We start from the raw sequence: 15,435 nt of genomic DNA on the forward strand, positions 1-15,435 counted from the left end.
TCAGATCACATGCCAAAGAGGTCAATCACCACACGCTCACTCTGTTCCACTAACTCTCCCACTCCTCGCTCTTGCACACAACAAAGCCCAGGCCCCCTTTCAGTGGGCGACAGGTGGGACCCTATATTTGGGCTCAGCCACCTGAGTTAGCAGAGTAGGTGTGATTTGTGGATGAAAGTGACGAGTGTGTTGGAGAATCTGCCAAAGAGCTCAATGGAAAAATATCTGCTGTTCGTTTCTCAGTAGAAGACACAAGCCCAGCCTTCACAGACACACCCCCCTCCCTGCCTTCTCCCTCTGCTGCCTTCATACGCACATTGAGAGCTAGTGGGGGGGAACTTGACACCCCTCTTGCAAAGCCAGGGGCCCCACACACACAACTGTGTGAGCGCGTGTGTGACTCTGACTAAAAGTAGAGAAACTTTAAACCATCAGAACACTGGTCGTAGTGTCCCAACCAGCATAGTTCCATGGTCCATACCAGGGACACACAGAGGTAATATTACATTTCCACAAAGTATCACATGAATTCATAGAGAGGGAGCCAAGAATTATACAAGTACAGACTTGGAGAAGGTACAAATAACATCACACCCACAAGCTTGTCAAATATTTTAAAGTGTTCAGCAAAATGTGTGTTGTCCCCAAACTGCATGTTTTAGTGTTATCTGAAACACACACACACACACACACACAACGTGACTGCCCTTTATTACTCACCCAAGTGATGAAGCAAAGGCGCCTGTGTAAATACTGTCCCTCCTTGTCATGACCTATGTGTGTGTGTGTTTGTGTGTATATATATATATGTGTGTGTGTATGTGTGTGTGTGTGTGGTCGGTGAGGTTAACCGGTTTAAAATCATGCCACAGTAAATTGAGTGGCGTGACGGACGGCAGGTGCTGCGCTGTAACGGTCAGTTTCAGCGTGTGACAGGCTGCGACACTTCACTGGGTCATTGGTTTACTGTGAGAAAAATCACAAATTCATGAGTTCAAAAATATTGTTAACAAACACAAGGTTTTTATGGAATCCTCCACAAACACACACATGTATGTCCAGCCTCTTCTCATGTGACTTGCCATGTGTTGTGACATGCACAAAGGAAATTATTCAGTTAAATTTGGCATCAAATTTACTGAATCATATCCACCAGCACTTGAAAAAATTCTAATTCATGCTGCATGTGATCTTTTCCCTTTGTGGTTCTGAGCCTGTTCTGATGGACCTCACTCATTATTGTGTCTATGTGCAGTGCCACTCAGGATCAGGTTCACAGAAGACTCGCTGGCACCATCAGCACATTCATTCAAAGGTCAAACCGCCGCCGAGACCCAAAGTGGCACCAATAACTGCCAAGCACCCCGAGAGATGGACGAGGACCAACATTCGGTGCGTGGTCGTTGGATGTGACTCCAGGTGCCAGTTCAGGACAAGCAACCAGCAGCATGGTACGACAGGAGTCATCTGAGCGAGGCCCTGCTGGGGCTCTCTCTGCAGCTCTGTTCCCCCAGCGGCACAGACGTATATCTTATCAGCAAAGGGGCGTTTGAAGGGTGAGGGTTATGACATCATCCAGCCTGTTATAAAATCATGGCACAGTGAAATCAGATTTAAACTCCATCTGTAAACAGGCTGGACTGTATTTAAATAGCATTTGTTTTGGTCTTTTCAAGTCACATTCATATATCCTGCACGTCTATATCACACATTCACAGAAAAGCCATCAGGGGCAATTTAGGGCTAAGTCTTGCCCTCATAAACTTTTCCATGTAGACTGGAGGAGCAAGGGATCGAAACACCGACGTTCAGGTTAGTGGACGACCCGTTCCACCTGCTTAGACACAGCCACCAAGCATCCCTGACAGTCCTGAAGCGAGACACTGACATTGGCCACTCAAGGGACCAAGCTTAAAAAAAGGAAAAAACAGTGCACAATATCATGAAACAACAATCATTGTACTATCATAAAGCTAAGACATGCTGTAGTGATAAGTATTTTACATGGCTTTTATATTTCTGTAGTTTTTTCCTTTGAGTGCACAGAAATAAGCACAATCACTGTTTCTAAGAGTCTGACTCTTTCATTAAAGAGAAAATTGGCCTCATAAACCTCAGTGAGTTCATGTAAGTTCATGATGCAATATTGTACCATTCGTTTTCTTTCTGTAATCTTATGTTGCCTTCAAGTGTAATAGTATAAAGTAAATTACATATTGTAGTTATTTGTCAAAAATAATTTCCTATTGTTATATTATATTGATTAGATACTATAATAAGAATAGCTGATATGCTTCTGACAAATGTATGATACAATAATAAAAACAAATCAACCATCTACACATTAAGCAGCATTTAACAAACTCGATTTATGAGAGTTTCTAATGAGTCATTTAAGCACATACAGATACTGATTAGGAAAAATGTATGTGTATCATGCTTTTAAATCTTGTCTAAAAATACTTTTTGAAAACTTTTAGAAATGCTTGCCTTTATAAATACTGCTTTCAAGTATTTTTTATTTTTATTTAGTCACTTTTACTGATGTATCTGTACGTGGCAATTGTCCTTTTGGACGACTGCCTTATCTGGTTTTTAATTTCTTGGGTTGCACTTTGTAACAGTGTTAAGTTTCAAGTTTATCTATGTCATTCCTGCCATATCTGTAAAACATACAGTGGAAAGAAAGTGCGTCTCTCTGGACCTGTGTGCACAAACAATACAACAAGTGCAATAATCATAAAGTGTAACCAAGTGATAATTGAAAATAATAAAACAAACATAATATTTAAGTTGTTGAGATTCTCAATTATCTTCATTCATGTCATCAATGAAACATGAGAGTTCTTATATTTCCGACAGTTTGAAAGCAGCAGTGTGTGTTTGGCGGTGTTGCGTTTGAGTCCATCAGGAGAGCAGGCCGCTCTGTGATTGGACGCTGATAAAGACCCGTCCCTCTTCTTCTTCGTGGGAATCCCCGACGACAGCGTGCTGCGGACGAAGCTCACAATATTTTGTTTTCTCCAGCTCGACTCCCACCCGCGACTCGTTCCCCCTCGGACGGCAGCAGGGGGGAAGCTCTAAGTAACCGCGTGGTCCCGGTTCTTCCTCCTCTCCTCCGGTGCAGCGGACACCGGAGAGCCGCCGGTAAAACACCGTGTGTCCGGGGGAAGAAAAGTTTCGGTCCAGGAACGTAATGCTAACGTAATTAGCCAGGGGGAAGCTAGCTAGCTTAAAAACAGTCGCTAGCTAACACAAAAGAGTCGGTGCGCCGCTTACTCGACGGTCGTTAGCATGTTCGCTTGTTTCTCCTCATCGTGAAGTTTAACTATTTGCCGCGTGTTGGTGTAAAGTGCCGACGAGGATCAGTGGAGCCTGGTTCATTCAGTGTGTGAGGCCCATTGCTCGACAGAAAATGGACGACAGCTAGCGTTAGCGTGTTTTTTTTTTCTTTTCGCGTGCATTGTTTTTAGCGCTGCTAGCTTTCCTTTCTAAACTTTGTATTCCCCGATACATGTGTGTGTAATGTAAGTTTTAATAAGTGTTTAAACTGGTTAAAGTTAGCTAGTTGCCCAGAAAGCAAAGGCCTACTTCCTTTTTGACTTTGATTTCCTGTGCGGCAGATATGAAGGTCTTAGCAGGTCTGAGTTAATGCGTGTGGCTAAATTTATTAACACATAAACATTACACTTGTTAATCTTCATTTTCTTTTTGTTGATTTTCCCACTTTGTTCTTAAATTAAAGTCATTTTCTCTTTGCCTTTTGGATATTATGATGGTTATTCTTCACAGTTTCCAGTGATTTTCATGTACTTGACAATTAATTGATGTAACAGAGAAACTAACATTAATCGACAGCTAATTGTGCTTGATGTCATATGCAACCCGATTACTGGAAATCAGTTAAATTGGGAATTGGATTGAGGTTGAAGTACAGCTTTACTGTTCTAACACAACTTCTTACTTCCTCATTGTCACTGTAGCACTCCTGCATCTCTGCCTCTCCGTCATTTCCTCTCTGCTGGTGAAGACAGGAACTAAAAAAATGGAAGAGCAAGGTTTGGAAAATGAGGAGTTGACCCCGAGCCTTCCCCTGAGCCAGATATCCTTCCCAGATCTGTGGGCGAATGTGTAAGTCATGTTTTGGTTAGATGTACTGTTGTAGATATACAAAAATGTAAGTTCACTTCAGAAAAGTTAATTAGTTTGTTTTTGCAGAGTGATGCCGTCCATCTCCAGCATCCCAGGGCCAGTGGATGACATGGACATGTTGGTAAGCATTCATACGCATGCCTCTGTTTGGTAAAATTAAGAAGGAGCTTTATGTTCTGTAAAAATATTCATATGATTGTCACTTAAAGGGACAGTTTACCGAAACCTAAAATGCCTCCATACTGCTCCTGTGGTGTTATGCAAGTGTCTGTAAACCCTGACATTCATATTCGACTCAATGGCCTCATTTACACCATGTTTTTAACCTGAATGTCCGCTTCCTGAATTAGCAATGCTACCGCATACCCTTGGGCAAATTGTGTGTGCATGCGAGGGGTGGACATTTATTAATGGGTGAATTACATTTTTTTCGTTGAACTGTCCTCTAAATCTTACCTTGTTTGTTAATGTAGACCGACTGACCCATGCTCATATTTTTGTCCTTTTGCAGCTCATGCAAGATGAGTTAGATTTGAACTGCCTGTTTGAACTGCCTCCAGAGACGGTAACTAAAGATGGCGTTATTCCCCCAGCCTCCACCGTCCCGGTCACGACCGACTACCCTGGGGAATATGGCTTCCAGCTTCGCTTCCAGAAGTCTGGCACAGCGAAATCTGTCACCTCCACTGTAAGAAATCACTTGGCTAGAAATGTTGTCTTATTAAACTTGCTGCACGTTATTTCAAAGGATAAACATACCAGAATAGTTTGACTATTATCTTTATCACCAAGAACATTCACACTTTCTGCTAATAGTGTGAGATAATTATTCAGAATCTAAATGCTTGATCCTAAAAGTTTACATCAACAGCACTTGCAGCAGATTATCGTGCAACCAAACTTGGTGAGGAGCTCAGTCGGCAGTTTGAGCTCCGTATCTAAGACAAAGGGAATTTCAAAAGCGGCTCAGTGTTAAGGTTCCATTCAGTTTGAACCAAGTTTCTGTCATTCATAGTTTAATGATTACTAACTCTTAACTGTGCTCCTGTCGAGTATTTTGTTAATAAACTAAATTACATTCATCTTATCGTCTAAAACTAGTATAGTTTTTTAATTTCAAGCATTTTGAATCGAAACGTTTTATAAAACACTTTCACTGTTCTCTGAAGTTATATTCTTTTTAAAGTTACTCAAAATGTTTTACAGGTTGAAAATCTTTTAGACAAACATTAGTTTTAAAAATCTCATCTTACCACAGCGCTGCGTTGAAAATCCATTCTTTGGTATCTCTCGTGGTAGCATTCATGTGGAATCTCATTGTGGTGATTCGCTAAATTTTAAGGTCCAGAATCAGTCACTGCGTTTGAAGAGCCAATGGCGTTAATGTCTCTATCGTGACTGATGCAACAGCCCGCTATGGTTGGTCAGTTTAGTTGAGGGTTAGGGTGGTCTGTCCTGAAACTCCCACCCCCTTGACGTGCTCTGGTCTGTGGGTGAGGTGCAGTCTGGTTGTAAAGTATAGCTCTGACATGACGGGACATGTTCCTGGACTGTCTTCCTCCAGCACTGAAATGGTTAAAAACAGAATGACGCAAGGTAAAAAATTGCATTTTGTGTTTGATAGATCTGGCCTCACCGATCTGGAGAAATCATCGTAGTTTTTTTCTTTAAAGTACTTTACCTACTTTTTTTGAGTCTTGAGTCATTTCGAGCAGTCTGCTTGTATTTTCTGAAACAGGTTTCAGACCGGGACCTCGTTTTTGAGTCGCCACATTCTGCTCTTCTTTCTCCACAAGTGGAAAGACAATAAGGTGTATGGCTTTCTCGCCGTGTTTCTCTCAGTTTTCGGAGCTTCTCAACAAGCTGTATTGCCAGCTGGCTAAAACCAGCCCTGTGGAGGTGTTGGTGAGCAAGGAGCCTCCTCAGGGTGCTTTCCTCAGAGCCACAGCGGTCTACAAGAAGACGGAGCATGTGGCTGATGTTGTCCGTAGATGCCCCCATCACCAGAATGAGGACAGTAAGTAAAATGTTCCTTGTATGTGTGGTGGAAGAGAATGTGTCTTTGCTAGAAGAATCTGATTAATCTGAGGTGAAGTTTCTTTCTGATTTGGTTTTGCATCTGTGTTTTGTGTTCAGCTGCAGAGCATCGCAGCCATCTGATCAGACTGGGGGGCAGCCAGAGGGCTCAGTATTTCGAAGATCTACACACAAAGAGGCAGAGTGTGACCGTCCCATACGAACCCCCTCAGGTATGGCTTCCTCACTCAGGGGAACATGTCCACTCTACACGATCCTTGTCTTTCTCTAACTGTATGAACCTCAACAAGCTGTGAATATATGTTTTTTTTTTTTTTCTTCAGCTGGGCTCAGAGATGACGACCATCCTGCTGAGCTTTATGTGCAACAGCTCATGCATGGGCGGCATGAACCGCAGACAGATCCTCACCATCCTGACCCTCGAGACTCCTGAGTAAGTCTTGTTTTGTTTTATTCTTTATTTTCAGATAGTAGTATATATTACAAGACATGTGTAATTTCCTCTGCCATCTACAGATTTTTTTAAATGTTACGAGCTTTGTACTGTTTTGGGAGAGGAAAAGTTTCCACACAAAAGTTATGGACACATTTTGAGGAACATTGGAAAGAGAAAAAAGTCTTGTCTTTAATGAGATGTGTTGAGGGTGGGGGAGTGCTCCTGAAACTGAAACATAGAAGTGGCATGGGGGGGGGATGGGCAAATGGCGTGAGTAGATATTGGTTGATGTTTAAACCGTCTCGTCTTACATCTTACGTATTTGATTTGTTTATGCAGCTTAGGAAACCCTTTCTTTCTTTTTTGACCCTCTCATCCGACTGTTCGGTTTCTTTCCAGGGGACTGGTGTTGGGTCGGAGATGCTTCGAGGTGCGTGTCTGTGCATGTCCAGGAAGGGACCGTAAAACCGACGAGGAAAGCAGCACCAAGACACAAAGCGGCCCCAAACAGACCAAGAAGCGTAGTATGTTCGTGTTGCATTACATTGGACTTCAGTTTCCATTCGTTCTTTCTGGTTCCTTTCTAACTTCGCTTTTATTTTAGAGACTAACCCAGTTCCCCACACCACTACGATGAAGAAATCAAAGTCTGCCTCCAGCGCAGAGGAAGAGGACAAGGAGGTCTTTCATCTTCCTGTGAGTAATGATGCAGTGTGGCACAAAGCAGGATTTCTTTACAGAATCTTCTGTGATATGAATCATTTCCCTTTCATTAATGAATTCATTTTTATTGCAGATTGTCGGTCGGGGCCGCTACGAAATGTTTAAAAAAATCAACGAGGGTTTGGAGCTTCTGGATAGAGAGAAGTAAGAAATTGCATCAAAAAACAAAACTTTGCAATCAATTCCAAATGTCTGTTAAAATAATTAATTTTTTCAGTTTTCTAGCTGAACTATTACAAATGTGTCACATCTTCTTGTTTTTTTTCCCCCTCTGCACCAGAACCAAGAACAAAGTCTCAGTGAAACAAGAGCTCCCTGTTCCCTCCACTGGAAAGAGACTCCTGCAGAGAGGAGAGCAGAGCGACAGTGACTGAGAAGCTCGTTGCCTTGATCATGACGACAAACGCCATCTCTTAATCCTTCACATCGTCAGGTTTTATATCTGGTTATTTACTCGTCATCTGATACCTAAAATCACCTCCTGCCGCCCTATGCCAGAAAACTTGAGCTGATTACTGTGTTAGCGCTGTACAGTGTTAAGAACATTTACTTATGAATAAAAGTTGAATTCATTATGAAGAGGAGAGCAGTTGACTCTGTAAACAGACCCTGTCTCACTGCTCTCACTGTAGAGGTCCAGTGAAATGGATTTTGAGGAAACGGGACATTGGGGTGGGACCTAAAATGGTGGGTGCCTGGATTCAGTCAGTGTTAATTTTTGGGGTGGGATTTTTATTTCAGTTTTAATGACTCCGTTTTTAAAATGTGTCATTCCTGTTGGCTTTTATAATGCATTCATTTTAATCAGATTTTAATTGGTAAAAAAAAAGAAACCCAAAGAGATCCTTTTTTTTTTTTTTCGTGTTTCATCAAATATTAATTATGATCAAGTGCGTTTCAAACCTGAAAATCCAAACAAGGTTCATGTCTTTGTTACTTTGTTTACATTTGATGTTTGGTTTCTCAAATTGAAATTTAGGGAGCACGTTTGCATTACATACTTGTCTCCTGGACCGTGTCTACTTGACATGGATGGGTTTGTAGAAGGGCATGTCTCTCGATGTCAGTATGTTGTGAATGCAGTTTTTGTTTTTGTTAAGTTTTTGGAAAAGCAGTAAAAAAAAAATAAAAATAAGTATTTACGTTTGAATGGGGGAAATGAATTAACTGGTTCACTTAGTTAAATTTGTTGCCACTTTTGATATTACAACCAGCAAAATGCTTGTCAAGCAATCCTGCAAACCACTTCTGCTTAATTTTCTTCTTCTGTTGTTCTGTAGTCAACGACCTGGACCAAACAACACGGGTATGTTCCGTGCATGCAAACAAAGACATTTAAAAAACAGACAGGAGCAAACTTAACGCTACATTAATGCACAGCTATGCCGTTTTTATTTTTATATCTGTTCAAATCAACACTGTTTGTCTGATGAGGGGCTGGCTGGATCACCCCCCCGAAAACCTGATCACAAGTTTTTAGTACCTGTGAGTTTTCATACAACAAAATTACACCTTGGAGAAAATGAGAGGATTTGCACACATGCAATTTTCTTTTGGATACTTGGACAACAATCACACTTAGGTACATTATGACATGTTTCTTTTCATGGGACCTTTAAAATAAAAATAAAAATTCAGGATATTTGTTACTTGTTTGCTTCCATCCACAAGTTTAATCAGCACTTGAGTTCAACCAATCACTGTCTTTTAATAAAACCACTCTAATTTTACACTGCCATGAAATATACGTAAGGCATTTCCTTTTTTTAATTGTATCTGTTTCTTTTATAGATTATTTTGGGAGCGTAGTTTTATATAAGAGGTTTATCTTTCTACTGTTTATTTTTCATGTTCTTTTTGTACTAATTTTCATTTTGTTAGTCAAAGCTTTAAGCCAAAAATAAATGCTTAACGTCACAAAGTTCTCCTGTATTTTTTTATTTGTACTGTTCTTTCTGTCACTGGTGTTTTTTGAATATTGGTGTTTTGCATTTCTGGAAGTTCAATTCAAAACCACTCGTGTTTCACAGCGTTATCTGAACAGAGCTGTGTGTTTTTTATTCAAATGTCTTGTTTGAAAACCTGTTGACCGTCTCTGTGGGGATCAGATGTCTGTCTGTTTATATGACCTCATATTGAGAGTTTATTTCCTTCCCTGTTCAGAGAGTCAGAGGATTCATCTGTTGCTTGGGTGAGTAGCTGGACGTCAACTCTTCCAGTTTCAAATTAATTTATAAGGTTTATGGACTGCTTTGAATTATATGTGGTTCCTACTGTTTGTATGTTACAGTACTGACGTTTTCCAGAATCCTCTGTAGGACAACATGACAAAGTTTTCTCTCCAGGATAAAATGTGTATTTTAATATCTGGGGGTGAGTGTTGTATTAATGTCTTTTCTCATTACACTCTGTAGGCTCAGTGTTAAGTGCTGAAAATGATTGTCTGTTTATATGCTTTATATTCATACGTCCATTGAAAATTATGAAAAATTCATTTTGCACTTGTTTGGATGCCAAGGTTATGTATTCAAATGGGATTTTGTCCATCAGTGTAAAATCTATATATTTTTTCAGCCACGTGAATCTGAGACATCCTTGGTTTTGCGAAGCCAGTGGTAAATGTAATGATTTATCTGAAGTTACCAATAAATCAACTTATCATATTTATAGTGGGTTGATTTTCTGCCCATCTATTTGACACAGCACCAGAAGAGATTCAGAGTTGAGTGCTAAGCAGTAATTGCAAAACACTTTGACAGACCAGAAGCAACTGTTAATTAAATGAAACTTGTTATAGTGAGTTCATCCTCGAGACCTTTGTCTCAAAATCAAGACAGAGTAATATTCATAAGGATCTTGGCAGCCTGGTTTTGTATCATGTTTTTGTCATTTAAACCATATCATTTGAATGAATAGAGAATATTCTGACCTGTTTACATATTGTGCAGAAATGTGTTGCAGCTATAGATACTATATCAAGAATATATAACTAGGTTCTGCTTGTGTGTTAATTGTAGAAATGTGTTCAGATGTTAATGCATTGTAGAAAACATGATTTGCTGATTATGGAACTCGAGAACATGAACAGATTAAACTTTGTTGTGCGTGTTTGGAGTCTTGACTTCATCTCCACTGTTTGTACGCTTCTGCGCAGCACTGATGTTGATGATGTGCAGCGAGGCCCAGCAGGAGTTCTTCCCCCAGCTCAGAAATCTGACCTGGGACGAGGCCCGGAATCACTGCCAGGTACAGAATGAACCTCAGCTTCAGGGAAGAGGCTGAAACGTGAGGTCCGAGTGTGAAAATACTGGAAACTCAAATTAATGAGCCATCCTGAAGCTGACGAGACGTTTCAATTTGAGGAGTCAGGTCCAGGAATCATTAATGTCCAATACTTTGTGCCACTGTATAAGGGACTTCTTACCTTTTGGCTGAGATAAAGGAAATTAGGGGTTGCCCACTCTTCGGGATTGATCCACGAATGTCTGTCTGTGAGCAAATTGAGCATTTGATTGAACCTTGATAACATGCTGGATCACACAGATATCCATAGAAACCAGGAGACTGCAGTTGTAGGAAAAGATATCAACTCTAGAACCTTGAAACGTCCGAGGGATATTCACCATCTTGTCCTATTTTTGAAATAAGCTCAGTTCTGTAAAGTAGAAATTAAATATTTTCATGTCTCATCAGGTCTGTTTCAAAGAGCTGGTGACGCCGACCCCCGGCAACATCCAGATCATTGCCAAGAACCTAACCTCTGACTCCTGGATCGGCCTCCGCAAGTATTTACATCCCTCCAGTCTGCCGTGGAGCCGCTGGGCCAACGGGGACCCCCTCACCTTCCAGAACTGGTACCCTGGTTGGCCTGTGTTGAAATCCCACTTCCCACAAACGAACTGCTCCTGCTCGGAGGGGCAGACCCCAGAACTCTTTGAATCCACCACCGAGAGCATAACAAACTTCAGTGACCTGACAACCCTCGAGTATATGAGCTCATCGATGATGTTTCCCAACTTTACAGAGACTGAAGAAGACTCGTGTGTGGTCATGCTCAGATTTGGGCCTTGGGTTGAAAAGAGCTGCTCCGAGCTTCTGCCTTTTATTTGTTATGATGGTAAGACTCATTTAAAAGCTCCCCACATAAATACTACACTACAACACATGAGTATGTTGTGATAAACAGTACTTTACTATCTCTAAAGAACACAACTTATTGGATTTATCATCATCTCATTATTCTTGACATGTATATTTCTTGAATTTTTAAAGGTAATTCCTCCAGTTTCATACGGCATACTACTACTATCTTTTTTTCTGTACAAGTACATTGATTTTTTAAAATTTTAAATTAATGTATCCCTCTATGATTTTCTAGATCGTCTCTCTGGCCGAGCCAACGTGACTGACGTGACAACCAGCTCCGCCACTCTCACTTGGCTGCCTGTGCCAGGTGGCATCAGCCATTACCGCGTGGAGGTCAGAGGTGACGTCCAACTGACAGAAATCCACAATCCGACTTCCGACCTGACCTCCAACCTTTCCAGCCTGACAGCGGGCACCCGCTACTCCATCCAGGTGTTCCCTGTTAAATGTGAGCGGGACCTGAACCCACAAGTTGCCACCTTCTACACCAGTGAGTCACATTTGACAGTGTCATTAAGATCCTCTGTACTTTATTTGATTTCTTTTCCATTTAAGGGAAAACAATATCTGAGATTTTGAGAATAAACTTGTAATATTATGAGTTAAGTCTTAGTTCTAGGCTACGTGTCATCTTACAGGGTTAATACTTTCAAAAAGTATCAGGTAAAGATTGTGCAAGAAACTGAGAAAGAATCACACAGACTTGGAGAAAATGTCTGTAAGTGGTAATCTGCCAGATATTCAATGGGATTGAGTAGATCTTTAAAAAAACAATGAGACTGATAAACCAGAGGGAGTGAAACTCTGGTTCTAATTTATCTTCTTTATTCTCATAATATTATGACATTATTTTCAAAACTGTTGTTTCTTCATATGAACCCAATTCTGCATCATCTCATCTCAAACCTCATCTTTTTTGCAGAACCTGACAAAGTCCAAAACCTCACTGTGGCCATGGTGACAGAAACATCAGTGTTTCTGAGCTGGAACAAACCGTCTGGACACGTGGATTTCTACCTCGTGGCGGTCCACGGTGCTAACTCTTCGACTGACACAGAGAGCTCAGAGGTCGGCGATTTGATCCCTGGAAGCAGTTACACGTTCACCGTCCTCTCAGGACTCCACAACTCCATGTTGAGTGAAGGATCTCACATCACGACATTTACAAGTGAGTTTATATCATAAAATATGAATACAAATAAATAATTAAAATAAATAAGTATAATACTGTTAAACCTGCATATATCACATAATGTTTTTAAACAGACCCTTTAGCTTTTTTATATTTTATCTGCTACAGAACGTAAACAGGAAATGCACTGTGTCTCTGAGACCAGTGAAAACACATCAAAACCTTGTTCAGGTTTTAAATGAGGAAGACTTTTATATTTGGTTGTTTCTTCCGCTTACAAAATGAAATTCAAATCAGTGAAGCCACATCTGACCTGAAGTTACGCCTGTGACGTTGTTGTATTTGTGGTAATGTTTGTTCCCTGTTGTCAGAGCCTCGTAAAGTGTCCAACCTGAGTGTGTCTGAAAACACCAACACCTCACTGCGGCTCAGCTGGAGGCCACCAGAGGGGAACAGCACAGCTTTCCGGGTGCAGGCCAGGAACGACCACAACAAGTAGGTGTTTGGAGATACATTATTTTGCAAATCAATGAGCAGTGATAATGTTGCACTTACTAAGAACACGGCAACATCGCTATAACAAAAATACACAATCACTTTTCTTGGTGGTAGTTGTAACTGTGCCTCCTCCTGACAGCGAACTGTTCGACGAGGTGGTGCAACGCGACTGGACTCAGACTCAGCAGGAGAAGAGAGTGACGAGGCTGCCGGAGGGCACCAAGATAACCCTGAGTGTGGCGGTGATCGCCAATGGCACCGTAGAGGGAGACAAAGTGACTATCGTCAACTACACTGGTAACCCTCTGCTTTATGGCTTCACTGTGATGAGCACAAACTCTGTCCTGAAAGTTCACTAATCTGACTCCTGCTTTAGCTCCTGGACCGATTTCACACCTGTACTTGGAGACGACGGATCGCTCCCTCACAGCCAACTGGACCGGGCCTGCTGGTAACTACTCGTCTTTTAACATCACGCTCAAGCTGGAGGGTCAGGATGTGGATGCGACAGCAGACGTGACCGAGCCTGTGAAGGAATTTGTCCAGCTGAAGACCGCGGCCAAGTACACAGTGATCGTCCGCAGTGTGAGTGGACATCTCCAGAGTCCGCCAGTGGAAAGCTCCAAATTCACCAGTGAGTCATTTGACCTTTCCCTCTGTTTGCATGGTTTGCATACCAAACAAATCAATAATATAATACAGCAATAAAGGGAAGATGTAACAGAGACAGACTCAATCAAAGGTAAATATATGAAAAGGCTGTTGCTGGAAAAATGTTGCTTGAACTACAAATCATTTCTTTCTCTCTTCCCATTTGTTCAGAACCGCTCCCTCCCACTAGTGCCACAGTCGTTTCAACCAGTAAGACCCAACTCACCTTCCAGTGGACGGGCCCTGACAACGCAGCGGCACCCAGGTACCTGGTGAACCTCAACTCCAGCTTCTGGGGCCACAGGCAATCGTTCTCACTGGACAATAAAACCATTCACACGTTTGAGAACCTGACCTCAGGGACCAAGTACCAGTTCCAAGTGCAAACCGCGACAGATGAAGTGCTGAGTGTCCCACTGATCATTTCAAGCTTCACAGGTGAGGAGTCATGAAGGCTTTAGTCTTACGTTCAACAAAGTGCATGCTTTACTTTACCAATCCATTTTCCTATTTTTGTTGGTTTTAACGTTGACATGCTTGATGGCAAACAGCTGACCATGCAAATTCAAAACCAGGAATGAGAGACTGAGTCTTTGGTCTGACTTCCTCTTTACACATCTGTTTGTTCTCCAGAGGCAGAGGAAAGACAAATCAGTCTGTCCATGTTGTGCTCCTCCTCACAACCTCTCCTCTGTGCTAAGGACGCCACAGAGGAAAGTGTGTTCAGTCAGGTATGTGGTTCATCAGCATGACCAAACAAATACGTGGGTTTAGAGAGAAACGTACAAGATAAAACAATGTTTTTGACTTTTGAGAAAGGGACCAAGAGTAAGTATTTGAAAAAAATTGTTTTTATGTCCATCAACCATTTATTTTTTTTAAATCAATGTATTTGTCCATTGCAGCTGGAGGCATATTATAAAAATCTACTGGGGGACAATGTTTTCTGGAAACTGGAGAAGCAAGAAAGTGAAAACACTATTTCTTAAATTTCAGTGATATTGCTCTTGATTGTGTTTTCTGCCATGAATTTTTCATCACAAATAAAATTAAGAACTATATATGTATATATAGTTTATGTAATGTGCACTGTACATCAGAATTTCAAGAATCAACAAACTGAGAATATAAATAAACCTTTAATGTTGTTCTGTGTGGACATTTCGCCTGCATGAAAAGATACTTGTCATTTTCTTTTTTACCTTATGCATTTTTATTTTTAGTGTATCACCTTTCTTTAATAATTAATCCTAAAATTCAATTAGCTTGAATTAACATTTTAAATGCATAAATAATAAGAAGAAAAGAAGAAGAAGAAAAGAATCAAAAGCCATGGGATCCTAAAAAGGTGGGAAATCTGCCACAGGAAAAAAATCAATTCTGTTTTTCCAAATAACAGATTTAAAGAGCAAGGAACGAACATTATTGTTTTTACTAACAGCAAATAAACTAGATGAAGTTTGATGATGGGAAGATAATGAATTAATCAGATCAGCAGCTAAACATACAAACATGTAGACGAGCATCTGATACTCACAGGAAACCAAAAACAGGCCTAGTGAATATATAACCCCACATATAACACCTCCAGCCTCCGAGAAGCTGCTGTTATAAATACTTGGTGCAGATGTTAGCTGGTGGTTCTCTACACACCCGGCCA

The 15,435-nt window shown here is 41.0% G+C and overlaps 2 protein-coding genes across 4 annotated transcripts; both read left to right on the forward strand.

Annotated features, from left to right (window-relative positions):
• Positions 1–2,877: 2,877 nt before the first annotated feature.
• Positions 2,878–9,269, forward strand: tp53 (tumor protein p53). 2 transcript variants are annotated; one of them, XM_020095710.2, is made up of 11 exons: positions 2,878–3,147; positions 3,984–4,131; positions 4,219–4,273; positions 4,664–4,840; positions 5,995–6,169; positions 6,289–6,401; positions 6,513–6,622; positions 7,025–7,149; positions 7,230–7,321; positions 7,422–7,492; positions 7,629–9,269. In XM_020095710.2, the coding sequence occupies exons 2-11, from the start codon at positions 4,046–4,048 to the stop codon at positions 7,720–7,722; spliced, it is 1,098 nt and encodes a 365-aa protein (XP_019951269.1). In that variant the 5' UTR covers positions 2,878–3,147; positions 3,984–4,045; the 3' UTR covers positions 7,723–9,269. The 2 variants fall into 2 exon arrangements, with proteins under 2 accessions (XP_019951269.1, XP_019951270.1); XM_020095711.2 differs by having other exon boundaries at positions 3,007–3,527.
• A 131-nt stretch (positions 9,270–9,400) lies between these two features.
• Positions 9,401–14,924, forward strand: LOC109634899 (receptor-type tyrosine-protein phosphatase eta-like). Of its 2 annotated transcripts, XM_020095709.2 has the most exons (12): positions 9,401–9,539; positions 9,639–9,721; positions 10,503–10,594; positions 11,042–11,465; positions 11,727–11,984; positions 12,417–12,662; positions 12,998–13,121; positions 13,264–13,421; positions 13,501–13,758; positions 13,947–14,213; positions 14,409–14,506; positions 14,681–14,924. In XM_020095709.2, exons 2-12 carry the CDS (start codon positions 9,673–9,675, stop codon positions 14,762–14,764), a joined length of 2,058 nt encoding a protein of 685 aa, XP_019951268.2. In that variant the 5' UTR covers positions 9,401–9,539; positions 9,639–9,672; the 3' UTR covers positions 14,765–14,924. The 2 variants fall into 2 exon arrangements, with proteins under 2 accessions (XP_019951268.2, XP_069374403.1); XM_069518302.1 differs by having other exon boundaries at positions 9,537–9,721.
• Positions 14,925–15,435: the final 511 nt, after the last annotated feature.

Source organism: Paralichthys olivaceus, chromosome 22 (genome assembly GCF_024713975.1).
Source record: "Paralichthys olivaceus isolate ysfri-2021 chromosome 22, ASM2471397v2, whole genome shotgun sequence".
NCBI lineage: Eukaryota > Metazoa > Chordata > Actinopteri > Pleuronectiformes > Paralichthyidae > Paralichthys > Paralichthys olivaceus.